Here is a 26,682-nt window from a genome sequence, read left to right as displayed (position 1 = left end):
TCTGCCAGACTCAAACTGTTAAAGTCAAATATCTGCTGGCGCTCGTTTCGTTACATCTGCAGCAAGCGGAGGGCGCCACGGTGGGAAATAAAGACTGTGGCGAACATCTGTATAATACAATGTAATGTATGATATTATGTGGTCCAGCTTGTCATGCATATGTTTATCACTGTACTGTGAAAAAAAAAAAAAAACCTGGGGTGAATGTACATTGTAGGAAACCATTAACGGAAACTGTGTGCAATGGAAAAGAAGTATACAGGAGAGGTAATGCTACATGTAATCCCCCTGACTAACAGGGAAACTTTTACAACATGTGTGAGCCGGACACCCCGCTGGGCACATGGGGATCATGACAGTATACGACTACCAGTGGCAGATGGAAAGAAACTGCTGACGACCAGATGTGAAGTTGGGAGCCAGACGCTTTTTTTTTTTTTTTTTTTTTTAAAAGCTTCACTTTGGAAGTAACTGGGTTTTAATTCTGGCACATTAATGCTTTTTCACACCCGTCATGCCTTAATGAGCACCTATAAATAATAATTGTGATGCTACATAGCGTCAGACTGGAGACATTTCGGATGGGGGGAAAACTTCAACAGGTAGCCGCAGCCGAGACGTGACGCTCACAGTGTCGTGCATGCGATCGCGTCCAGAACGCGAGGCGTGACGGAGATGTGGAAAAACAAGCCGGGATCGAGGAGAACACGTCTCCAAAGCCTTGCTTCCCTCTAGAGACGCCACAGGAGACCACTACTGACAACTGTAGCCCCCCCCCTCCGTCTGGATGACACATCCGAGGCTACGCGTGATGTTTGCATCCAACACAAATTATATCTCACAAGTTCTGCTATTGTCACACTGTGGCTTCTGGCTCATTCTATTCTGGATCAAAGAGGCGCTCTCCCCTCTCCCAGGCCTGATGCTTCATATGGCATCAGTTGGCGCTTATGTGTCACCCTCAGGCTGGACACACACACACCTTCCACAAGGGGAGAAAAAAAATGAAAATGCAGTGATTAACCATTTGAGGGAATGCATGTAGCCCATGGCGGCCGGGTTTAACGCGAATAGTCCGAGCTGGTTGACAAACTGACAGGCAGCAGGCGAGCTGACTGGCTGCTGGGACTGACGGGCGTGCAGGACCGTGTGAAGGGTCTCGAGGCGATGGGTTATGAAAGGTCACGGGTGCAGATCCAGTGTGTGTTTCAACAGCGAAACACAATTTGGACGGGCGTTGCGTGAACATAACTGATCCCCAACTCCTGTTATGTCACTGCATTATTGCGATCCTATCAAACGCTAACGCTGCCCTAAAGTCTGATCATGTAAACTATGAGTCCCTGCAGGACTATTCAAGGGATATCACAGTGATATTTCTTCAGGGGGTTCTCCGACTGTCTAGACGTAGATACAAGCGGCCTTTCAGACAGACGATACAGCGCACGGCTCCGGGTGACTGACGGAGTCCACACTGTATCATGCTACATCAGAGCCAGTGATCTACTAGTTGCGTGGCGGTTGAAGCTGTAGTTGAATGGCTGGCAGCGTTGTGAAGGGGGGGAAAGCGCTGCATGCTCGCCAGGAAAGAAAACATGCGTCCAATTCCTTCGGGGGGGCCACCTAACTACTTGAGAGAGCGATGCCGAACAAGAGGCTCAATTTTGAAGAATTTTAAGAACAGGTCGTTGGAAATGAATGACATGCCGCATGGAAGCGGCTGTGCAAATACAGGACCTGGTCTTTGTGCAGCCTCCGGGGTAGCAGTGGAGTCTGGGAGCCGGATCTTAAAGGTTCAATATGAAACCGGTCTCTTAACTCAATGTATTCATTATGAGGGTCTGCATGTTCGCTTCAGCTCCACAAATCTGATCCTGACCCCGGAGTCTCATGATGCCAGCAGCAATAAAAAACCGCTTGTGGTTTTCACAAACAACAGACGAGCCTAATCTCTGCACACTCGTCAAAGATAGCCAGCAAATTAGGTTATGTTCCAATTTGGCCTCTCTGCTGAACCGCACGGCTACTGTATGTGACTTCAGATTGCAAATGGACCGTGACAGGTACGAGGCTGCAACCCCCCGGTCGGTGACTCTGCTATCTTCTGGAAGGATTTCATCCCGTCGTGCTATCATTCTGCCCCCCAAGTGAACTACATGCTCAGTTCACATTTCAGACTTAGCTCTGGCATTTAAACTGGAGGCTGCGTTCCCGATCCAGTCGAGGATGCTCGGAGTCAGAAAAAAGGAAAAACGGGGGGGGTGGGGGGCTCGCTTGCATCTGTCTTGCTTCAGACAGCCCGTCATTTCCCGACAACATGAATTCATGTGGAGGCCCGGCCGTGTGTTGGTCTGTGGAGATGTTTTGACCTGCCTCCCAAACCCTCCGGGCTTCGACCCCGGCGAGACTCTCTCTCTCTCTCTCTCTCTCTCTCTCTCTCTCTCTCTCTCTCTCTCTCTCTCTCTCTCTCACACACACACACACACACACACACACACACACACACACACACACACACACACACACACACACACACACACACACATCGGAGATGTGATGCGAATGGATCGGCAGCGTATCTGTCTTACCGGCTGCTGTATGTGGCGAGATGTCCCCTTCCCGGGCGGAGGAGGATGCTGCCGCTGCCGGACCCCGTGCTGGAAATAGTCGCTGCCAGCGGCTTTGTCGCCCGCGACCCGGTCCCTCTTCTCCCGCACGTTGGAGCCTCCGTTCTCCCGGTCTTCGCCGGAGTCGAGGCTGCTGAAGTTCCACACGATCAGCGTCTGGACCAGCAGCACCGTGAGGGCTGCGATCAGGGCGGACCGCGACCGGCGGGCCAACCTGCGAGCGCACAAGCCGCCGACCATCTTCGCACCGGAGCTGCACGGAGCTGGAGGAGCGTCTGTGGCTCTGCGCAGCGCGACGGGAGGAAGGAGTGGAAGTAGAGGAGGGAGGACGAGGAGAAGGAGGAGGAGGAGGGAGGCTGAGCTTATGGTGGCGGAGGCGAGGAGGAGCATTGAGAAAGGAGAGGCACGGGGCCACCGTGTGGTGAAACTCGGGGAGAGGATTTCTATGATGCGCCAGTCCTTGTCTGCTCTCTCTCTCTCTCTCTCTCTCTCTCTCTCTCTCTCTCTCTCTCTCTCTCTCTCTCTCTCTCGTGCCCATCCTTCCAAGAGGGGATTCTGATCATGACAATTACCTACACATGTTGTAATTTGCGATGCTTAATAAGATTATTACAAGGCAGAGAGCAGCAGTATCACTGGGCCTGCAGGCGTTTACAGGCAGGGGCGTAGCCGGGAATTCTGGGTCCCCAGATCTACTACTGCCTCGGGCACTCTTTAACTAACTATAATATCCCAATGGATTTTTTTTGTAGGACTTGTCTAACTTAGGAAAAATGATTTCCATTTTACATCCCATTGGCATGGCTCCCAACTGAAATCCAATCCAACTTTTCTCCCCTTCCTCCCAGAATGTAAGTTACAGCTGTCTGCTTTGCAGGTAACTGTTTGGCGGTGCTGCTGACAATCATTCAAGACATCCACGCAGAGTGCCAGGCTTTGAACCATATTTTACAAACGGTGGAATTTCAGAGTCCGTCACGTGATGCCTTCGGGCTCAAAAGAAAATGTTTCCCATAGACTTTACGTCTGTAAATCAGCAGATCATATTTCAACTAAATCAACTTCCCAGTAGGAACATGTGAATAGCTATTATTTAAATCATTAGTTATTTTCCTTCCTCCGTTCAGCCCGAGAACGAAGGCTGGGAGGCAGAGTTAAAGGTAAATGCTAGTGCGCTTGTTCTACGGGCCCCACGGATGTGTAACATCTGGGTAACTTTATACATGGAAGTTTAACTTTTTTTGGGCTTCACGCACTACTCAGCAGTTTTCATAGGAATGTATGCCATATCCAGGTTTTTTCATACGTCTATGATATCCACACATCACATTTTCCACGTATACGTTTCCCCCTGTGATGGTAGCACGTGAGCTACTTAATAAAAAATATCACAGTAATGTAGCTTTTTAACAGTCATTCTATCTCCTGCACTAGAAAAGCAGATTTGACACGTCGCAAATAAATGCAGCTACAACAGATATGATACGGCTCCGTCTCAACAGCGATTGAGTTTATTGTACCTTAGTGCTCCGACGGCACACATGTTCGATCATTTCTCTGCCACTTAAAATGATTAAAACGATGCTACTCAAACTGGTCGTCTCCTTGGGTTTGCAACTGAATAGCTCACGTAAAACGATTTCTGTCGCAGAGAAGGACACCGTCAAAAAGATTCCATGTGGAGAAAAACACCTTCACATTCAGTGCTTACTTCTTAGAGATAAAATCAAAGACAAACATCCTGCATCTAATTATGCATGTATGCAGTCGGTTCATCCTGACTGCACATGGTGATTATTAAGAAATACTACAAGACATCTGAACATGATGATGTCATTCACCCTGAGAGGAATATGTCTGCCACTTGCTGATAATTTGCGTAGGAAGCTTTATAAATAACTCTCCAGTCTTACTCAATGCGTTTAGGTTAATGACATGTTTAGCAGTACACAACACTGAACCCATCCATCCATCCATTGTCTACCGCTTATCCTGTATTCAGGGTCGTGGGGGGACTTGAGCCGATCCCAGCTGTCATTGGGTGAAGGCAGGGTACACCCTGGACAGGACGCCAGTCCATCGCAGGGCCAACATGAAGAGACAGACAACCATTCACGCTCACATTCACACCTACGGGCAATTTAGAGTCACCAATTAACCTATCCCCATCCTGCATGACTTTGGACTGTGGGAGGAAGCCGGAGAACCCGGAGAGAACCTTACACGGGGAGAACATGCAAACTCAACACAGAAGGAACCAGAACCCGACCTGGGAATCAAACCCGAGACCCTCTCGCTGTGAGGCGACATTGCTACTCACTGCACCACCGTGCAGCCCCAACACTGAACCAAGAAGGGGATTTTGTTTTTTTGCTTGGTTTGTACAGTAGCAGGATGATGTAGATGCTGCCAATCTTAGGCCAGTTATAACATAAAGAAATACTCCTCAGAATACTCTTAAACTTGATTTTTTAAGTCAGGAAATGATCTGCATGCATAGGAATAAACTTACAGCTAAATCGTAAATCGTGTGACTCAAGCACAGATGGCAATGACTTCACAAGTGAGTGTTGTAAAATAAGGACTAAAAGGTATGTCTACCAAAAATGCCCAAATCAGCCAATCGCAGGCCTTCAAAGGTTATATTTGAGGGATTCATCATGGTTCATGTGGTTTAGTGCCCAATAATATGACTGAAATTATGTATTTTCAATCCATTATTTTATTCTGGACAACTGTAGGCTATGGGCCTGGAAATGAGACACACATAAGAGGAGGCGACCTGACCTACAACAAGCACTGAGGCTGAGATTCAAACTACAAGAAGCTCTCCAGTCCTGAACTGTTGCTACACTTCAGGACTGTACAACAAGAACATCCTGTACAAAATGCTCATATTTCCATGTCCACTTTATATTCTGTCTTGGATTTCCCTCTGGCTGCCACACACACACACACACACACACACACACACACACACACACACACACACACACACACACGGAAAGGAGACATTATTTGGCCTCTTTCACCCATTGAAATATTTCAGAATTATCGCTTAAATCCCTTGAAAATGTATTTTCTTAACTAGCTTTTCACTCTAACTTAAACATGTTAAAGATGAGTTTTATCCAAGCTTTTTCCAAATGGTTGCCTATTTCGTCTTAGCCATACTACAGTAATTAGTTAGAGCAGGGTGCTTTTGCCGGCAACCATACCTGTTGTATAGCTGCATTTGTACATTAGCACAGGAGTTGGCAACCATTTTTCACGTTTCTTGTTCACCAGTGCACCCTAGGTGAACATTAAGTTTAGTTATGACAGCATATCAGAATTTAAATCCCCAACGGAGCTCTGATTTTATTGCATCTATATAACGTGCGTAACAATTAAAAAAATATATTTTCCCCTCATAACCAGGAAATTGTAATTATAAATGAAAACGCTGAATAAGAAGGCTGCAATCCTAAAGAAAACATCCCCGTCTGACTTGAATTAACTCCACCAACCTTCCATCAAACTTGATCATCAACAAAAAATGTAACAAATTCAGCAAAGAAGGCAACAAGAACAAGCCAATCAGAAGGCAGTTCTTCCCCCCCAAAAAACACACTGCTTGCTAGCTCACCATTGGATAAGCTACCATGTGCCAGTACCTAAGGTTGCCTATGTGCACTAGTATACACCGACCAACACTTGCATTCATTTGGAGTCTTGATGAATGAAATCAAATATTCACTCTCCTTTTAGCTCTGTTTTGGTTTCCACCAACTCATTTTCTGGCTCTTTGGCAGCTACATGTTCCACTATATTCACCAGCTAGTCGCCACATTTGTATGCTGTTTGGTGATGGGCTGGGGCGTTTCTAGGTTTCTGAAACATCCAGGGCTCAGCCCGGAGGGAAAGGGGAAAAAAATGTTGTATGCTCTATTGCATATGCATGTAGACTACAGACGAAAATAATAAATATAATAGCAGACTTAATGCCTCTGATAACGTTACTACAGTCACTAACGTTAGCTAGCTAGCTAACGTTCTAACGGTAGACAAAGTTCACGATGTACATTTACAATAAATTATATATATATTTAAATTATATACATTTACCATAAGTACGTTTTTCAAAACGTTTACATACATTTGAATTACTGACATAATGAAGACAAAGTGGAATCTAGAGCTTGTCGTAAACGAGGGGCTTTCAAGGTTGAAAGTTGATTTTTTTTTTACCAAAAAATTATATTCCAGGCTAATTAAATAATATCCGGGGCTTTAGCCCAGAAAAAAAACAGCCTAGTGACGCCACTGGTGATGGGCACATAGCATACAGTACATACAATTAAAAAATGGGCTGAAAGACATTAAAATCGTCAAAAGACACCATTCACACAACATGCTGTCAATTGATCCGTTGTTTATTTAAAAATATCAGCGCAGCTTTAAAGCCTGAACACGCTACACCGAAGTCCCCCCATGAGGAAACCATAGTCCTCTTCACTACCCCTGAATGACAACACTGATATCGATCTAAAGGCTTTGAGCGTGCTAAAGTTAAAGCTCCGCCAACTGAAACATCGTTTCGCCTAATCACTCGGAAGACATCTGTGTGATGTTAAGGTTACAGACTCATCTGCCTCATATTCAGACAAGAACCGGAGCTCTTAATGAAAGCTGCTGTACTGCGAGGGGAGCGTTTCCCAGTCACCGACATCTGACACACGAGGGACGGTTACATCAGACTGTTGGTAAAGTGAAAGAAGCATTTATCTTAATTACTCTGTGGTGTTGAATAAGTACTGAGCTTCGGGCTACTAAAGTCTGAAGACGCGATAAATTGACAGCAGAAGAAAAACTCTGAATTGATATTCGCAATTGCATTCGTTTCTTGTTTTCATGTTTAAAGTCGGCTGACTCAGTGCACCGTGAATATGTATAGTATCATTTAACACGAAAGAAAGACAATACACCCAAAAATGTATTTAATAATGCTAACACAGTGACACTCTCATAAAAGCTATTCATGGTCAAAGTCATTATTGGTCTTTCCCGCCTAGTTTATGAGCAAGCATTGAGGTGAATAAATAAGATTGTAGACCTGACACAGACAGCAGATGTAGCTTTCTGACACTTTGATAACTGGTTATATGTTGAACGACGGGCAAAATAAGGTAATTGGGGAGCAAAACAAGAAAATTGCTGGATGCGAAGTTCAGCATACATCAAGCCGTTTGGTTGGGAAGTGAATTACATACTGTAGTGGCTGCTGAAAATCAGAAGAAAAAAAAAAAGTTATCATTTCGAGCACCATGTGGTTTTCATCTCCAGGAATGCCTCAAACGGCATGCAGACAAAGCACAATATACAAAAGCCCAAAACAATAACTCTATAGGAGACAAAGGCAGCTATTTCTCTCAGAGTGTGCCGACCTTGAGCCTCACAAATCGACAAGGCAATTAGACATTCCTGTCATTTCCAGGATTAGTCTGGGATTTTTACAATAGCAGAGCTTATCCCTATACCCCCCCCCCCCCCTGAAATAGTTGGAACAAGTAGCATTTGAGAATGTCTATCCAAAACTTAAGGCAAAATGAGGGGAAGCAATTTGTTCATTTGTTCAATTGTTAATATAATACTGTTGGATTGCAGCACTCCATGTCCCCTATCTGTTTCCTCATCACACATTCTCTCAAACGATGTACTCGTGGTATTTCTGCTGGCAAACAGAGCCAACACTATGGATAAGGATGCACACCGCAGACAGATAAATGTTGCATTGAATTTCAAAATGTCTCTATAAGAGACACTCCAAAGGTACTTGAGCATCTGATAAAAAGTAAATTGTTACGTCATCAGAGAGAGAAAGGGAGGGACAGGGGGGAGAGAGAGGCACTGCAAACAATGGAAATATAAAGTTGCTAATTACGGCAGGGATGAGAAAGGAAGACAGGAACGAGGCACTGCGCTGCCATAAATGAGAGCAAAATGAAAGCAGAGTGAGATGAAGAACGGTTTAAAGACAAAACTAGATGTAATTGGAATGTAGGGGTGAAGTAAGAATACTGGAAGTAGAATAGAAAACATAATGAACGCGTGGCAAGCACGCATATAGGTGCTAAATTAGTAAAGCGAAAGGAGAGATGGATGAGGGGCAGAGTCACATGAAGACGGAGAGCTGAAAAACAAAAACAAAATTCTGAACCCATTGTAAAGCAATTAGAGACCAAGGAAAGGGGGAAATAAAATGAGACTCTGGCAGCAGAGCCATGTCTTCGCCTCTCATTAGCTGTAGCTCTGTTGCTTAGGGGACAGAGTGGGCCGACCGTCGCCACGACAATGGTTACCATTCCCCCGCAGCAACAAATACTGATTTTAATTAGAGCCGACCTCTCTGTCACTCAGACAGACAGACGGACACATAGACCGACCAGAGTTGCTCGCTAGACGCATCGAGCGAGCACGTGGCCCCGTCCTCGCTAACACTGCGGCCCAGACAGGTGAGAGAGAGAGGGAGAGAGGGGGGGGACTCGGGTTGGCGCTGCACAACATGACTGTTGAAGCCTGAGGCGTCCTGCTGTAGGACACTCTCATGCATTCGGTGTTTTATGTAATCAGGCAGCGTGCTGACTGGAGTGCAGTAGAACACAGCGAATCACAGCAGCAGACAGGTGTCCTTGACAGCGATGCCCCGGGGGACCAGAGGGAGCCTTTTTATTCTCCCACTGTGATATGACAAGACACAAGAGCAGCAGACGTGGTTCGTATATGGCTGACGCTATACTGTACGCGCAGGAAGGGAGAGATGATTCGCTGACTCTTGTTTAGTTTTTTTCTCAACGTAACTAAATCAGCTTTAAGTTCATGCAACGTTTGAGCTAATGTCACATAAGGCGGCACAGAGTACAACTGATCTGTGGAACGTGTGACAGGTTTGGAGAGTTGTGCTTTCCTACGCTGTGACAAAAGTGTGGATGAAGTGGAAGTTAACCTCAACATAATAATGGTCGCTACTCTGACCTTCCTGCTACCTCAATTTGAATGGTAATGTCCGTTCTACTCTTTTTCTATTTCTATGGCTAAACCTCTCCCCCAAACAACAATTATCCAATCATAGCAACTGTAGCTTATCCAACATGCCAAAATGATATGGGGTGCTAACAGATGAGAAATCAAAGACCCACTGTTTCCAAAATGACAGTGAATTATGATGGTAAATCTGCCACCATACTATTAGAATAGAGTATCTTTAATTGTCATTGCAACGAAATTGAGGTAGAAACTCTCACATCAGTGCTCTTAAAGTACAAAAAGACAAACATAGGCACAGTATAACATTAAATAAGGTTAAAAAAACTATAAAAACTAAAACTGTAAGTAAAAACAGTTTAAAAATTGAAGTGTTCGTGAGTCTAGAACAGTACGTATTTAGTGGAACTGCAGACAAGTGAGGCTAGGATTAGAACTAGGATTATTACCGTTCTTTTTCCACGAGGACCTACTTCCATAGTTAGGGGTCACAAAAGTCACAGTAGATTTATAGAGAGGTTAAGTCGAGCGCCTTCCAAATATCATATCAATTTATAAGATCCTGTACAAGTTATGTGTGAAAACCGATCAGTTCAATATCACGTTCCGTGCACAACTGTAATGTTTTATCCAGTGAATCGTTTTATCAGACGGCAAGCTAAAGAATGACTACTTATATATACTTATACTGCCTTACTTTACCACAACATACTGTGACAAAATGATCGTAGCTTTTACATTGACATACACCGTCTGTAATATCTGTCTCTCGCCATAGACTACTGTACATATTTTTTCCAAAATAAGGTCCCATGGCGTTCAACTAGAGGCGGCAGGACTTCACCTCTCTCTTGAAAGGTCAGGGTGTTGAGTGAAAACATTCCCCCAGTATGTGGCCGATCGTTGATGTGACAGTGGCATACCGGTGACAGACTGCTGTCGTCATTAGCTCGTTTGGTTGCCGAGCGTGGCGATTTGAAGTCAGTCACCTTATCCCGTATGGCGAGAGGCTGTATGTCAGCTCCCCACTGGCATGTGGCTGCTTGAATGAGAGTGTTTCCTGGGGGAAATGGATGTATTCCAGGATAGTAAGCTTTTCTCACATCAGACAGCTTATCCTGGAGGAACACAGCACTTCTTATCAGGTGTAAAGCTGAAATCACCACCGGGGAAAACAGACCATCCAGCACAATGTGAAGCTGCAGCTTCAAAAGAGTAAACGGATAAGGGAAATATGAAGTCAGACCATCACACAATGTGGAGACATGTTTTTCATATATACGTGTGGTGATTTGACGTATTGTTTGCAATGGGGCTGCTTTCCATATTTGTGGAGGCTTGAATGCACCTCATCTAAAGTAATCTAAATACAATTGCAACCATGTTTGAATCACAATGTCCTCTTATAGAAAACAACTGGTAGACAAGTTTGTAGACAGGCAGCACTTCATTGTCACAGATCCATAACATCCTTTTGTTGCTAAGCAACAGAAACTGCACATTGCGTTGTGTGCACCAGCAAACACTTCTGGGGTGAGTTTTATGTGTGGATAACAAGACTTAAATTAGGTATGCTATACATAGTTAAAGAACAGCACAGGCAAAGTTGAGTGTTCTATGGATCTTCCTCTCAATCCACTGGTGTATTTGCTATATTCAGAATATTTACTGTAGGTTCATGCTACTTCCTTGAGGACATACAATCTTGTGTTAAATCTACTTGAAAAAAAGAATATGCATATTGCTGTTTTCAGCTCTAGTTATTAGTATTTCTGGAAACTGGGGACACATCATTTACATCCATCGGGAGTTTAAGCATAATAATGCATCTTTTTAATCACCTCCAATATCAACTGATTTTAAGAAATGATACCCACCCGGAGCAATTTAGACAGCACGCATAAATTTCAATTATTTCTTCTTACACCTGTGAGGATGTGAGATATGTGTTTTTCATCTTTTTCACTGTTTTCCTTTTGACTTTATTTCAAACTGTTAAAGAGCGTCTGGTGGCAGTGAAGAGACGAACACATACACTACAGGTACGTCACTGAAGGCGGCATCATGACTGTTGACAGAGAGAATAAGGAACATTTGGGAAGTGAAAAAAGGCATTTCTAGTTCCCGTCCTTATTCACATAATTTAATTTGCAGTGGAGGAACATAATCGTATGTAATCTGTTCTTAATTTAAAAATGTAATGAGGCTTGACTGCAAATACATCAGTGGGTTTAGTGTTGTCATGCGTTAAGGGTGATGGGAGCACGAAAAAATGACACTGGTATCATCCTTTGGAAATTAACTGTTTCATTCTCACAAAATGTATCTATACCTAATATATATACACATCCACGGTTGTCTTTTCTACTGATAGATTTTTTTTTCTTTCTCCTTGATGTGAACAGCTCTTGTCCATAATGTACCTTTTCCTGCCTTAGTGGAACAGCAAGCATATAACAGAGCTGCTCATGGAGTTTTTTTTATTTTATTTTTAGTGTCGACAGCAGCAACAGCAGACAGACGTTTGCACTGAAATCAAGTTGTGGTCTCCCAACATGCCAACCATCAACATTTTGCCTATAATTAGATCTTGGATCTACGGTAAATGATCCGAAAGACAAGCTTTTGTCTGTCAGCACTCATGTTGCCTATTTAGTGTGTCATTTATCACGGTTCCCGCTTGTCACCGTGATGGAATAACCCCACAGCAAGGGGGCACCTTAAAATCCAACCTCCGTCTCTCCGAGCAAGACTGTATGGATGTCGTGTCAAGTAACCTGTCAGTAGTATTAACCCATGGGGAATAGCAATGCTCTCTGTAGATTTACATCTATTAATATTGATATTCCATGACCTTACAGCTATTCTGTTTGTCTCGAGTCATCCGGTGAACTTTCTCGCCTATTTTACGGAGCAAATTTAGCCCCCGTGCACCCTTCATTAAAGCATTGAATAATTTATCCTCCCCAGGTCGAGCCCCTCCTGTTTTTGCTGACTAGATATAATGTACAGCACAGTTAAATAGGTTTGAATGGCTCTCCGTGTCTGACAGACAGAAAATGACTTCTTGTGCACCGGCGTCTGCTCCTCTCCTCTGAGCATGAGTTATTCATATGACATAGAAGCCAGCGGACTATATCAAATGGACCGTATGACCGCTATGTAAATAGGAAGATATTGCATTTCATATGACCTGTTCCCCTTCAGAGCCCGGCTCTGCACAGTATTTCTAGGAAAAAGGAAATCACCGCCACGTACGGAGAAGACACTTTGAACTTAAATAAGGTTCTGGTATTCTGTGAAAATCTTCTATATTATTCAGGCAGATACTCTTAAGTATACTATATTATCATCAAAGTACCATAACTATATACGTATATATAAATTAAATTAGATGTATAACAAAGTCATTAGTGAGCTTTCAAGGTGTTTGTAGGTGGATAGACAGGCTTGCTGTTATTGTTTCCAGGCTTTATGCTAATCTTCTGCTGGGTGCTGCCTCATATTTATATTTATGGGTTATGGGAGTTATGTCAATCTTCTCATTTTTAACGCTCAGCAAAAAAAAAAAAAAACATCAATCTATTCCTTTGAGGAAATGTGTGTAGATGACTAATAATATGATGGGGAAAAAAAAGAGCAAAAACACAAACTGTGATTTGCAAAATTTCCTCAAAGATTTTAAACATTTCTGACACCGAGAGACACCAACTAGATGGAGTGGGCAGTTCCCTAGGGCCCAGGTCCCAGAGGGGGGGCAACAGCCTCAGGCTCACCATAGGTAGATTTGTTTAGGTGATTTAATCAACTGCCAATTTGTCTCAAAAAGACAAAAAGGTCTCATTTGTGTCTTATGAGTTAATCCCGTGGTCGTATCTCGTAGAGGGCAAAAACAACCATATATGATGCTTTCTGAACAAAAACCACAAGCGTTACAATTTGTGTTTGGCACAACTATTGTAGTGAAGGCAGAATATAGTTAAACATCTCCGTTATTTTGTGGCTTCTGTATGTATTCTGCATAACACAACAGTAAACAAAATGTGAGAGTAACTTAAGAGGATCTGTTAGTTAAATATGGAGCTGTAGCTGTAGCTGTAGCTGTAGCGGTGGTACCTTAGCAGAAAGAGTGGAAACAGGGAAAAGGCTAGCCTGGCTCTATTCTAGGGCTACACAAATCCAAAACAATCAGTAGATCAACCGATGCTGCTGTTCAAGTTACCATGGTGAGAGGGTACGACCGCTTCAAATAGTTGTGATTGGTAGTTCCACTTCATTCACTACATCAAAGTCTTTTTTTTTACCCCTTGTTGACTTTTCAAAGGGTTCAACTTTTTTCCCCCCCAAACGACAACCACGCGACCCCGATTTAAACCCCGATTTTCTTCACATTCAGCTCCCGGCTGATTCTTTTCATCCGTCTTCGAGGTTAATAGTTTGCCTAACCATCGCCTGGGTCTCTGCAGCAGCAGCTCTTCAGTCTTCTCTCTCTCCCATCTCGCTCCACATTCAGCCCCAGGGACCTTTGCTCTTGGGGGGGCTGACGTAACAGAAGTAGCATCTTCGATCTCGGCAAAACATTTCTTTCCCCCGCCGCTCCCCACAGTCCTCTGTGAGCAAGCAACCTTGTTAGATCGGTAAAAATAGAAACCGGCGATGATTTGAGAGAAGTGAGAGACTGCCTTGTTTATAAACAGGCAGAGAGAGAGCGAGAGAGGGGAAGGAGGCAGGTAATGAGGGAGTAAGAGCCTGGGAAATGTACGTGCCAGCTACAGAAGCCCTCAGAGCGGCCAATCTTTCAGCTGCGTAGGTGAGAGAGATTATATGCTCCTGCTGCTTCGGCTGATTAGCGATGACCTCTGCCACGGAGGCTGCGACATCGCAAAACAGCAGCCTTTACCTCACTTAGATCGCAGAATTCAAATTGTGAAGCTTTCTCATTTGAATATTATAGGCGGGCGGTTTCTTTATGCTCCCGCTTGTACCTTTTCTGTGAGGAAGCAAAGCATCAAGAGCTGCTGTTATGGAGTCATTCCAGCGCAAATGTTGCATTGATGGGCGCTTACATGAAATCAAACGCAGAAACGGAAATAAGCGACAGATGGCCCGAACGTCAAACCCTCTTGATATTTAAAGTAACTACAACCTTGGAGATAAAGGAGATAGAAAAAAAAATCACATCCGTTTTCAAAGTTTCATCTGAAATTTGGAGTGAACTTCAGATAGAAGGTCAAACTTAAATGCCTTATATGTTTGGCGGTATTGCTGCAGAGAAAGCCCTGCTGAATTCACCATTAAAACACTAATAGTTTCCACCCCACTTGTCCTCAATCAATAAGACGCCAGCGTAAGTGTTTGCTCTCAAATGAATTGGGAATTCATATGGTTTTGTCCCCCCCCCCCCCCCCCCCCCACCCCCACACGACTCCCCGCCGCACCTCTCCGCTGTTGGTGCTGGTGGTTAACTTTTCCGCCTGATAATGGAAGAGAGTGGACTGCTCATCGATTTGTTTGTCGAGATACAAGTCTGCGCGCGCTCTACATTTCTGGGCATTGCGAGGCGGTCCGCGGCGTCGATGCTTCAAATTAGGGAGTGACAAGAAGGGGGCCGGAAAAATAGGCCACGTGTCAACTGATGACAAACATTGCACATTTTCAGCCTATTTGTTTTCTTTGTGCGCTTGATGAGGCCAGCGATGAATCTAATCTATGAAGTGGCCCCTCGCACTGACAAAGAGCTATAAGTCTTTGGCACGGAGCGTTTTGATGAATGAGAGCCATTGCAGTTGATGCATGTGATTTCTGCTCCGTGCGGACCGCTGATATTGGACTGACCCCGCAATGTGCATGTGTGTGTTTCTCTCCCCAGACCGATCCCGCTCGCTTGCTCGGCGTTCCAGACAAAGAAGGAGCTCAGTTCATCTGATATGCAGGTGGCTCAGTTCCAGCGACGGGGCAAAGATCTATTATGCGATAATTGTAGCTGCCTTTTAGCCACAGGAGTGCAGGTGCATGTGCTCAGAGGATGGCATATGGAGGGGTGTGTGTGTGTGTGTGTGTGTGTGTAAGGGTTCGGTTTGTGGGAGGCTTTCATCTCAGCAGTGCTTTAAGGCCAATATAGCAAATGGCGCGGACTGACCAGCTGCTTGACGTGCTGTTCAACCAGGCAGCAATCCCAGACTCCCTCCAGAGCGACCACTGGCCGGCTGCCCATATCTCTCTAGCTCTCTCTCTCTCCCGCTCTCCTTTTTTTTTTAATCTCCACTTCTACTATCTCTCTGCTACTGTCATGCTGCTGTCTTGTTCTCTGTCCTGTCACTCAATTAAGATCGCCTTGTCTTCCATTTGATCTTTTTCTTCTTTTCTGTAAAATTATAAACAAAATTTTGACTCACCTCCTGTCGCCGCTACTTGTTTCTGAGCCTGCAATTTAGATGGTTGTCGACATTTCAAGGCAGTCGTCTCCCCCAAGCCTTCTTTATCCAATTCTACGCTACGGGCGCAATCATAATTGTCTTGACAGTCACGCGGCGAGAAAGGGCCGACCAGTCAGTGTGGGCGGAGGCATCCTTACACTCTCAGATTCAGCGCTGTCAAGGTCCTCCTGTCCTTAGCCCATAGCCCCCGGGCACGGACGGTCCTGTTGTCTGAGCAGATTAGCACAGCACAGCAAAACCAGGCTCAAACAAGGGAAAAGCATACACACATGTGCATGCGTATACATGTTGCAGACACATGTACGCCAGCACAGCATGAGCACACGGACATGGACTGTTAAAAAGGGCGAGTGCCAGGTCGCCATGGCGCTGCGGGATGCCCATCCCTGCAACTTGGCAACGGAGAACATTAAAAAGGATATGATGATTCTTGACTTTCTGAACCAAAGCTGTGTTTTGGGCTGGAATACGGTTATTTGATGAGTCAGTCCAGCTGAGCGTCTCCTTGTCTTGGCAAATGACTCCCTCATTAATCTGACAGACAGCAGACTATTTCTGGTCAGCAGCGCTCGGCAGCTTTTTTGGAGTCGAAATTGATCATTTTTATTGTCTTTTGAATCTGAAACTGAGGAACAATTTGCACTTGCAGGCCTTTGTAAACACAAACAAACAGCAGCTGTGTTTATGCATGTTTTGGAGTCTTCTTGGCTCATAAATTAAGTTGAGCTTAGACATAGACATAGCTATGCATCCCATCGCGCTAAAGGGAAATCATTTGAACATCAGTAGCATCTATATAAGGAGCTGCAGAAGAACAGGCTCACATCACCAGTGTGACAACAAGCCAAACGAGAATGATCAAAAGGGACTGAACAGATGCAGCATTCAAGTAAGATTAAAAGCATTCTGCTGTCACATGCAATAATAATAAGTAATAATAATATAATTAGTATAACCAACATATTATGCAGCTTATAAAAGGAGTGCAAAAACTCCCTTTTCCATCTTGATGCACTTGACAGCACTGTGGACTAATCTGAAGATCATAAATCAACAAACATTAAATTAAAAAGTTGCTGCCTAGACAGCTGACATCTTAAAATAAGGAACGGTCGGTGTATTTTGTGCCATTCATCTTTTTACTGAACCTTTTCTCGTGTGCTGTGAAATCGGTACGACTGCTTGTAGTCCGTTTGTGTCCTGCATTGGTGAATCTTTGGTTCCGACAATGTCACTACTGTATTTTCATTGGTGCAATATCTGAACTAAAAGTACTTTTAACAAGTCAAAAAGTCTAACAACCTGTTCATATGTCACACCATGTGGAGATTATATTGACACATGACACATGGAAAAGAACGTGTTCATGTTAGCTGAGTAGCTAGTCCCAAAATGTAACGCTGAGGGCAAAATCAGTGCAAATGGAACATGGTCAACACTTGGAAAGTGGAGTCTTCTACCTAGCTGCCAGTGTTCAATATGAAGCAGATATCTTCAGGTGTCTTGAACCATACTCAATCCCCTCAAAGTGGACAAATGGACTATTTGTGATCACATTGTTGGTTCATTTAAAAAAGGACTCGGTTTGTGGGAAACGCCCACCCAGAGGTATGAATCTTAAGACACTGCTCAATATAATCGTAGATGACACACAAAAGGAAGAAAAATTTGAATTCTGGTTCACCTTTAATTTACCGGCGAGGATGCGTGATCGGTATTAAGCCTTGTTGAAATTGACTCGCACGCTCGTTATGTTTCGGTTGAGACCATTTCCGCTCCAATTTGCCAGCTGCGACTTTTAAGGCCGACTGAGCGTGCGTCGCCCAAATTGTTGTTGTTGTCGCTGACTTTGAAGCAAGGTAATGACACAAACATCACTCAAAATGCAATTACACCCCACCCCATTCTTTTTTTGAGACCCAGTGGAGTGTTAAAGTGAATGAAGGGAAATGTAGTGTGAAACCAGCGAGGCTGCATGGACTGGGCTAATGGAAGACACAAATGGTTGGACAGGAACCAGTCTGTCCAAAAGGACCCCCCTACTCCTCCCTCCTCCTCCTCCTCGTCTTTTAAAAGTCACGATGCTGATGGAGTGAAAGAATGATGGAGCGAGGAGTCAGTCAAAGTCAGACGGGGAAACGGAGAGGAATCGAGGATGTTTTACAAGATGACAAGTGCTGTTATTCTGAGCTGAGATTTGGGGTGAAGCACTTTGGGAGCAGGAACCCCAGGAAGTGTTGTTAAGAAGGGGGGCATGACTTGAATGTGGATGCTCTAAAGGAGCTGTAGAAGATGTGTGTGTGTGTGTGTGTGTGTTCACCCCATCTGTGTGTGTGGCGGGGGTATGTCACTATTAATTTCTTTCACTTTAGGCACCGTTTTAAGTTACAGGCACAAGCAGCGTTCCCTTACATGCTGCAAACCGCTGAGTGTGCGGAGACAGCTTCAGTCGTTGTCTCCGGAGGGACGAGGCGGATATAAAGACAGCGAGAGAGGAGAAAACAGTGGAAACGTGGTGCACGCAACACGAGAGAAACGGATATGGAGAAGTGGGGGGGGGGGGGGGGGGGGGGGGGGGGAAGAAAAGTAATAAGAGAGAAAATATGAAGAGAAGGCAACGCTCCTCTGCAGAGATGCCAGTCTCCGAGAACCACCGAGGGAGAGAATGAAGAGAATAGCCTGTATTGTTTTCTCTTCCCTTTGATTTTCTGCCCTCAGCAATAACACCCCCCCCCCCCCCCCCCCCCCCCACACACACACACACACACACACACACACACACATATATACAGTGGCAGAAACAATCAGTGTTTGTTCTTCCTATAACCACAGATATATCCATCTGGTTCTTCTCTCGGTGTGACCAGAAAAAAAATAATAAAGAAGTTTGCCCTTCTTGTTTGTATTTAAAGGTCTGTTATGTCTTCCAGGAATAAAATAGATGTCTCTCTAAGCACCGTTTAGCATGTAATATTCAAGGAGACACTACGGTGTTGGTATGCCATATGGATACTGACATCAATGCAAGTGATCCATTTAAAAAAATGAGCAGTATCGTTTGGGAAACTCTTTGTTCTGAAAGACTCTTCTAACCTTCTGGTTAACCTTCTCTTTTATGTAATCCAAGCAAAGATGGTGGCCAGAAATGACATATCTCCTTGTTCAAATTGTAAGACGTGAACAAGAAACACTGGTTCTTTAAAAAAAAATGTGTTAACTTATCTTAATAAAGAAAAACAGAGCCAGGACATATGTCATTTCCAGCTTGTACCTGAATCAGGCGACACAGCTGCAACTGGGAAACGGTTTTATCTTGTCGTGTCTTCTTTCATGCAGACACAACAATCTATGAATCTTTGAGGACTACAGAAATACCTTCAGAACAGCCACAAATGTTTGCTAAATTATTTTGTTTTTCAAACATTGCAAATGTATTTGTGATGCTTGGCTTCGTGACTCCAATAGATGATTACAGAGACTGGGGCTAATCACGACAAAAGCATTTCCTACCTATTCAGCATTGCAGAAATAGATAAGTAAGCTTTTCTCTTTTTTTTTTGCAAAAAGTTCCTTTCCGTTCCAACTGATAGGGCCCACCGTGACATGAAGCACAGCAAAAATCTTAAGACACAAACTTTAAATGATATTCAGCCATATTTTGCAAATTTATGGTTTCGAATTTCAACATTAAAAGGCCTCAAGATACGGGGAGTGTGAAGAATAACAAACACGGACATTTGAAATACTCGCCTATGAATATTATATGTCTGGTTTTCTTATTGTCAAAGGTAAGAACTGAAGGCACTGCCTTTGTCAAGGTTGCAAGGAGTAATAAAGAAAACAATATACTGTGTTACGCCACTTAATAGTCACATTCTGTGTGAAAGTATTCATGCAGGTTAAAAAATATACTCACATGTAAATGAATCGCAGAAAAAAGTTAATAAACTGGTGATATCTCAAAGTGAGTTTAAGAGAGCTACACAAATAACTATTTGACTCCATCTGTAGCGAAACTGAACTTATCTCAAGTGAACATGGTGCAACACAAAACCAAACCAACCAGCAACAAACCAAAGATTTCCACTCTGCTACTCACCGAGAACCATTCAACCCCTGTGAGGAAAAACCGAGGATATCTGTGAGAATCATCGAAGGGCTTCTTGACCGTTTCTGAACACCTTGCAAAGGCCTGGTGGACAGCTAAGGGATGCCTGGCACGAGGACTCCAAGCTGTGCTTCTGAATGCCAATCGGAGTCTCTGGAGATACCTGATCCCCCAAAACCTCCTCTCCCTCTCTTCTCATCTCTCCTTTTTCTCTTGTCAGACGGAAGTGAATGCTCAGGGCTACACGTGTTAAGCAGATGTGTGGGAATTGGAGAGAACATTGAGGTTAAGACGAAAGGTGCATGGTAAACCCCAGGCATCTCCGCTACCTGGGTACATATTTATGTGTGAGAGTCTCGTGGGAGGGGAGATTGATTTGCATACACAGGTGTGGGCATCAGAGGAGAAGGCGGGTATTATCCACACATGGCTACATGTACTTGTGTGCATCCTGGGGCTCATGCATGTTTTTTGGGTGCAATTTTACAGTGTGCTGGTAGGAATATGTTATTTCCCATCAAGTTTGAACATCAGGGGCAACAGTGATATTAACCAAAATTAATTAATATCTATATCCATGCATGCATTTGTGCAATATTAGTACAGTATGTGTGTATGGGTGTTCATCGGTGCTCATGTATTAGTAAATAGGATGTAGCCTATTCATTCACACATGCTTATGCAATGCAAATGAATTACATGCATGTTTTAGTATACAAATGAATGTTCCCATAAGCTGAATAAGTAATACATGTGTACTATGTGCATCCATTGTTTGCATAATGGTGCATACCTCACAACAGTACCTGTCATGCAGACAAACAACAAGCATACAGCAACGAACCCTCGACGACGAAGCTTATTAATATTACAGGATGATGGGTTGGAGGCGCTCCACCATTCATACATTATCTCTCAGGAGGATCCATGAAAGCAGCGTGAAAAGTGCTTGCCAGCAAGCATTTCTCTGTATTTTTCATGAGGATGACGATATGATGATACAACAACCGCATTGAGCCGCATAATTTTAAGCAGCTTCAAAACTTTCCCCACTGTGATGAGAAGCCCTTTGATGTCCTCAGGTAGGGGTGGTGGTGAGACAGGCAGCGCAAGGTTGCTCTATATTCAGTTGTTCTGAGTTGGCCTCATACAGCGGTTATTGACTTTTCAATTTCAAGACACGGACGCAGCCTCCTTGATGTCACCCACAGGTGAAGAGCCGTTGCCGGACTAATCCAAAAATGGGCAAAGAGGGGAATCGTAGCAGCTAGCGACCTGAGACGACACCCACCTGTCAATATGTGTTCATATAATGTTGATATAATTTGAACAACGTTCTATAAAAATCTGGCATGTTTTTTCATGTGCTGTAAAGTAAGGTATTTTAACAAGGGATTCTATGGGTATTTATCGGAAGGAAGTGTATTTTTGGTTCTTTATCATTGGCTTCATTTAATTTTTTAGCACCGGGGGGTGCAAAGCCTTTTTTGCAAAATCAAAAATAACGTCTGCTGTCTCAGTTTAGAGTGTTTTTTTGTTTTTTATTCGCCACAAACAGCATTGACTTTGTAAAAAATGATACTCACAAGAAGAGGCCTAACGTTAATTAGCTAAAAGTGGAAATGCCTGTGAGTGTAATGTTCAATGCTATCCGTGTTTATATTGGTTATTTAATAAGGTAAGAGAAAACAACAATACAAAACAGTACATGACCACAGGCACAGTAGCTGTAGCCATGCTAGCTAGCTTGCTAGCTACCTAGTGCACTGACCGTGTGGGTGTTTGTTAGGAACTCCTACTCTTTCTCTCATTTCCTCCTCATTTGAACATCTCCAGCGTTAATAAGAAACTAACAGGTTTAACAAAACTAACAGCTTCCACACAAGAACAGAAGAGCTAATTAGCCCCTTCCTGAGAAGAGGGCTAATTAGCCAAATGTGGAAACACCTGACTGGGTGTGGGGCCCGTTTGGAGGTTTCATAGTATGGGTGTGTTCACTGAGGAAAAGTATTTTCACAATCTGATTTTAAAATGCCAACACAAAACCCATTGTGCAGATGGGAATATAGTGAAGTCTTTCTCAGTAATTGGCAGCTCATTTGCATTAGCATTTCAAGTTGTCAACGTGGGAAAAGGATCTCTATTATTGAAACCTGCGGTGCAGCAGTGTCATCTCAAAGCAGGAAATTATCAGTTTTAACTTGAAACCTGCATGTGGAGGCAGCGCTTGTCCATTTTTGTTTTGCACTTCTTCCGGTAGCTCAGAATCACGCCTTACGTCAACAGACTGTCACACTGAAGTTCATCAACGTAAAACGGCAAAATAAAACCGGAGAGGAATTGCTCTAATTGGTGTCATTATTTTTCAAAGGATGTTGCAGTGACAAAAAGCACAAAAACATGCGCCTCAAGCAAAGCAACTCAAACCGCAACTTGATCACCTAGAGCGTATTGTTGTTTCAGCTTTGACAACAAAATGATTACTATCAAAGTAAAGATTTGTGTCAGCAATGAGGCAGGTATGAAAGTCTTTTGTGATTATTCTGCCTGACAAATTGTCCAGACAACACTGCCTCTGGAATTAGATCGCACAGGAAATGTTATCATAAGATTAGTTGCAGTGCAGTGGGTGTGTTTTGTTTTTTTTATCAGCGGAGTTTTGGTTAATTTCCAAACGCAACATGGCAAGATAGTGGTAATCAGTGAATCATCGTCAGTCTTGATCAGGAAATGTTTGAATTTCAGCTTTGGGCCATGAAAGCAGAATTAATTATCAGATGAACTCCTCTCATTTCCTGACGTAGACTTCCAGATCGAAAACACATCTCCTTGTGTTTTGCTGATTACTCACTTTTCATGCCACAGCAACATGTGCACACACACACACACACACACACACACACACACGGATTAGTACGTATTGTATATATACACAGGAGATGATAAAATACACAGATGCATAATAATTCAACATCTTCATATTTAACATACATCAATGCCCTTATTTATTTTCCTTCCACAAACATGCTCCATCTGATGGCAAACACCCTACACACACACACACACACACACACATGTACACACACACACACACAAAGCTAACATCCCTCTGATGTCTTCTGCTGCAAAAATCAAGCTTGGACGACATCAATTCTAGCAGCGCGTTGGTCCTCATATTCAAAATTCCTCAAGTGCCCAGAGAGAATATGGCTTACCAAAGGGTATTCATATCCGAGCCATGTGAAACCCTGTTCTCTTTTCGTCTTTGGAACAATAAGAGGAGTTAAACCGAAGAGAGCCCAACTTTTCTTGCCAGCCAGACTCAACACCATGCACTGGTCCCAGCTGTCTTTCTGCAGCCATGCGTGGCGGAGACAAACAAATAGCGGGGGCTGCTCAGTCTCTGTACGCAAGCCATCGATCATAACACGGCACCGCACATTTCCTGGAAGAGGGAGACAAGACGACGTGAAGGGAGAATGCCGGAGCCGGTGCACTGTGTGTGTGTGTGTGTGTGTGTGTGTGTGTGTGTGTGTGTGTGTGTGTGTGTGCGCAGATACAACACAAGGCTGGAAGACATTCTGGAGACATCCTCTGAGGTATCCAGACATCTGCCATCTAACAGCCCCGTCTCCCGATGCTTCCTCCAGCCTGTGGTCAGAGTTCGTATTCCTGCGCCCACCACATCCGGGACAATGGTGCCGCATTCGTGGAGGACGGAACATAATACAGTGGGTGGAAGAAATACATGAAAAATGAAGACTATGGAGATGGAGGACGAGGAGGAGATTAAAGCGGTAAACAATACAAGAGGGGTGGGGAAATGAGAGGAACTGTGGGATTAGAATCCCAGCGATAAATCCTTTCTTCTTCTTCTTCCCTCCTCACATCTAGGGGCTATCTTCACTCATCAACTCCGCCCCCCCTGCCTCACCTGCCTCCCCTCCCCTCACATGCCTCCAGGCTGTCTTTACTCTCATCACCCCACCCTCAGTCCTGGAGAAAAGTTCAATCTTTTCATTGTGGTTGCCCACACCAATCCCTGCGCCTCATGAAAGTTTCATCTCCCTCTTTCTCCCTCTCCCTCTCTCTCTCTTAGCCTCTTGTCACATATGCATCCACGGCTGGATCCAGCTCCCCAGGTGAGGAATGATGATGAGAAAGCGCGAGGCAACCAGCAGAGATTTTCCAATGCTGGGCCTGTACCCGGCTCTGCCTGGGGGCGAATGAAAACAGCCTGCGTGGAGAGAGACTGGAGCCGCCTTCATATCTATGCCACATAGCCTAAAGCGAAGGATGCTGCTGGTCTGATTTGAGGCCCTTTTTTGCTTCACTGATACAAAGATCCTTTTGGGGAAAAAAACCTGGATGAATCGCATGTATGCTCAAGATACACGGCTGCTAATAAAAGCACAGGCACAAACGGAGACTCTTCGCGTAACGCCCATGAATGCCAAGTGAATGTATGTATTAAATTATTGGGCTGCACAGCCAGGTATGCACACGTGAGTGATTGTAACATTTATTCATCCTCACATATCACAAAACAAACACTGGCAGGCCAAGTACGGGCCCAGGTTGCTGTGAGCCAGCTAGGCTATAAAAAGGCCCCTGCGAGCATGGCAGGCATTCAGATTATGAGAAAGGGGGTTACTGCTGCGGATGCCTCAAGATGCATAGTTGTCAGGGAGCCTGACAGGGGAAAAAAAATGTATACTTGGTGCAATCTTGATATTATGATCTTTTCAGTTCCACACGGTAAACAGCTTTTCCTCTGTAGCATAAAGCCAGAGTGTCACTGCAGTTCATTCCGTGGTTCCCACCCTGGAGTGCTCAGATGCTAGCACGGCGTCAAGCTTCAGATTAGCATTTATTTAGACAACATGTTAAGTATGAGCTTGGTGTACTGTTGGCAGGGAGGGAAAGAAAAAACAGGTGGTTCTCATCAAGCAGACGTTCCACCCAAAGATGAAGTACACCTCCCTCTTTGGTTTGTTGTCAATGTAGCCTCGCGTCTTTCTTTTTCATTCGCACGTGAGTAATGAATGTCAATGTGAGAAGAAACATGCGGTTCACGATCCTGAGTAATTTCAATAAAATAACAAATAATGCTCATAACAAGACCACGAGTCCACAGCCACACCAGCAGCTCTGTGAGGCTGTACTTAGCGGTGCGTTTAGTTAAATAATAATGAGCGCATGCTAACATACTCACAATTGATTAAAATGTTCACCAATCAGGGAATTATCAAGGTTATTGCAATTGATCCCATGGGGACCACGCATTTCTGTAAAAGTAATGTCACCCAATAGTTAATAAATACAAATATCAACCGTATGGTGGCACTAGATGACATGTAAGGGCATCATAAAAGACATTAGGATTCATCCTTTGGGGACCATGACCATCTGTATTTTGATGGAAATCCATCCAATAGCATTACTATTAGTATATTATTTCAGCCTGGCCCAAAGTAGTGGACCACCTGTCCGACCAACACTGCCAACTGTAGAGCCACATCACTATAGCATCAGTAAAAATGAAACTGGTTGAAATTCAATTCCCAGTTCAAAAGGAGGCATAAGAAAAAAACTGTCTTAAATTGATAGATGCTCCAAATTGAAGAAGCATCGGGTTCACAGATTGTTCAAATCACCTGTCTGGACAAGCAGCAAGAAGGATTGCCCATGGAAAGAATTGGAGGAATCTCTCACAAATACACCCACAGAGACTTGTTTTGTTTAAAGAAGCTTCTTGAAAAAGAGAAGGGAGGCAGATAAACATTGCTTACTAAATATCAATTTACCGTAGGTCAGAATTTAGGGGGAAACACTAGCATCATACGGGGCGACAGCTGAGTTTCTCCCCGTTGAAACAGGCACGGTTGCCCATAATGAATTTTAAATGCCAATGCCCGCTGGCGATACAGCCCTCACTCCTTCACCCTTTCTTCCTGCCTCTCCGTCTCTCTGTTCGCTCTTGTTCACATCCTTGTCCCGCTTCTCCCCGCTCTCAATTTCTGTCTCCCTCCATTTCATTCTTGTTCAATCCAGCGTATCATAACCCTATCGTCAGACATCCTGGATGACAGCAAGCTGTAGTCTTTTTTTCTCTCGCCCCAACTCTCTTTTCACACAGTCTCTTTCACCTTATTTGTTGTTAGTTTCAGTTAAAGTAAACATTTTTCCCTCCAGTCCCATATGGGACGTATTTAAAGATACCGCTATCAAATAGCTGCTTGCTGCATTGCCCTTGTCAAATCTTCAGTTTCATCTCCTCTTCTGGAGGTGTGATTTGCATTCCTCCATAGAGGAGTGAGGTGAGACTGACAGTGGGGTTGAAAGTGGTGAAGATCGACATTTCACATGCAATATTTGACAGTCAGACACCTAATCTCAGACCATACCGTCAGATCTAACTCTGTCTTCTTAACAGGGCTGAAGCCGCTCAGAGGCCACAGCGGCTGACTGTGTCCAAAATGTAAAA

At 44.0% G+C, this 26,682-nt stretch overlaps 2 protein-coding genes across 6 annotated transcripts in view; one reads left to right on the top strand and one right to left on the bottom strand.

The window, feature by feature from the left end:
* Positions 1–2,939, bottom strand: part of xylt1 (xylosyltransferase I) — a 67,797-nt gene extending 64,858 nt beyond the window's left edge. Inside the window, exon 1 of the mRNA XM_084005858.1 lies at positions 2,589–2,939. Coding sequence (XP_083861984.1) covers positions 2,589–2,867 — 279 coding nt within the window. The 5' untranslated portion in view covers positions 2,868–2,939. The remainder of the gene's footprint in view (positions 1–2,588) is intronic.
* Positions 1–26,682, top strand: part of rps15a (ribosomal protein S15a) — a 395,439-nt gene that overhangs the window by 89,961 nt on the left and 278,796 nt on the right. The window lies entirely within an intron of this gene.

Source organism: Eutrigla gurnardus (genome assembly GCF_963514095.1).
Source record: "Eutrigla gurnardus genome assembly, chromosome: 3".
NCBI classification, from domain to species: domain Eukaryota; kingdom Metazoa; phylum Chordata; class Actinopteri; order Perciformes; family Triglidae; genus Eutrigla; species Eutrigla gurnardus.
This window is presented reverse-complemented; position numbering and strand designations above follow the sequence as displayed.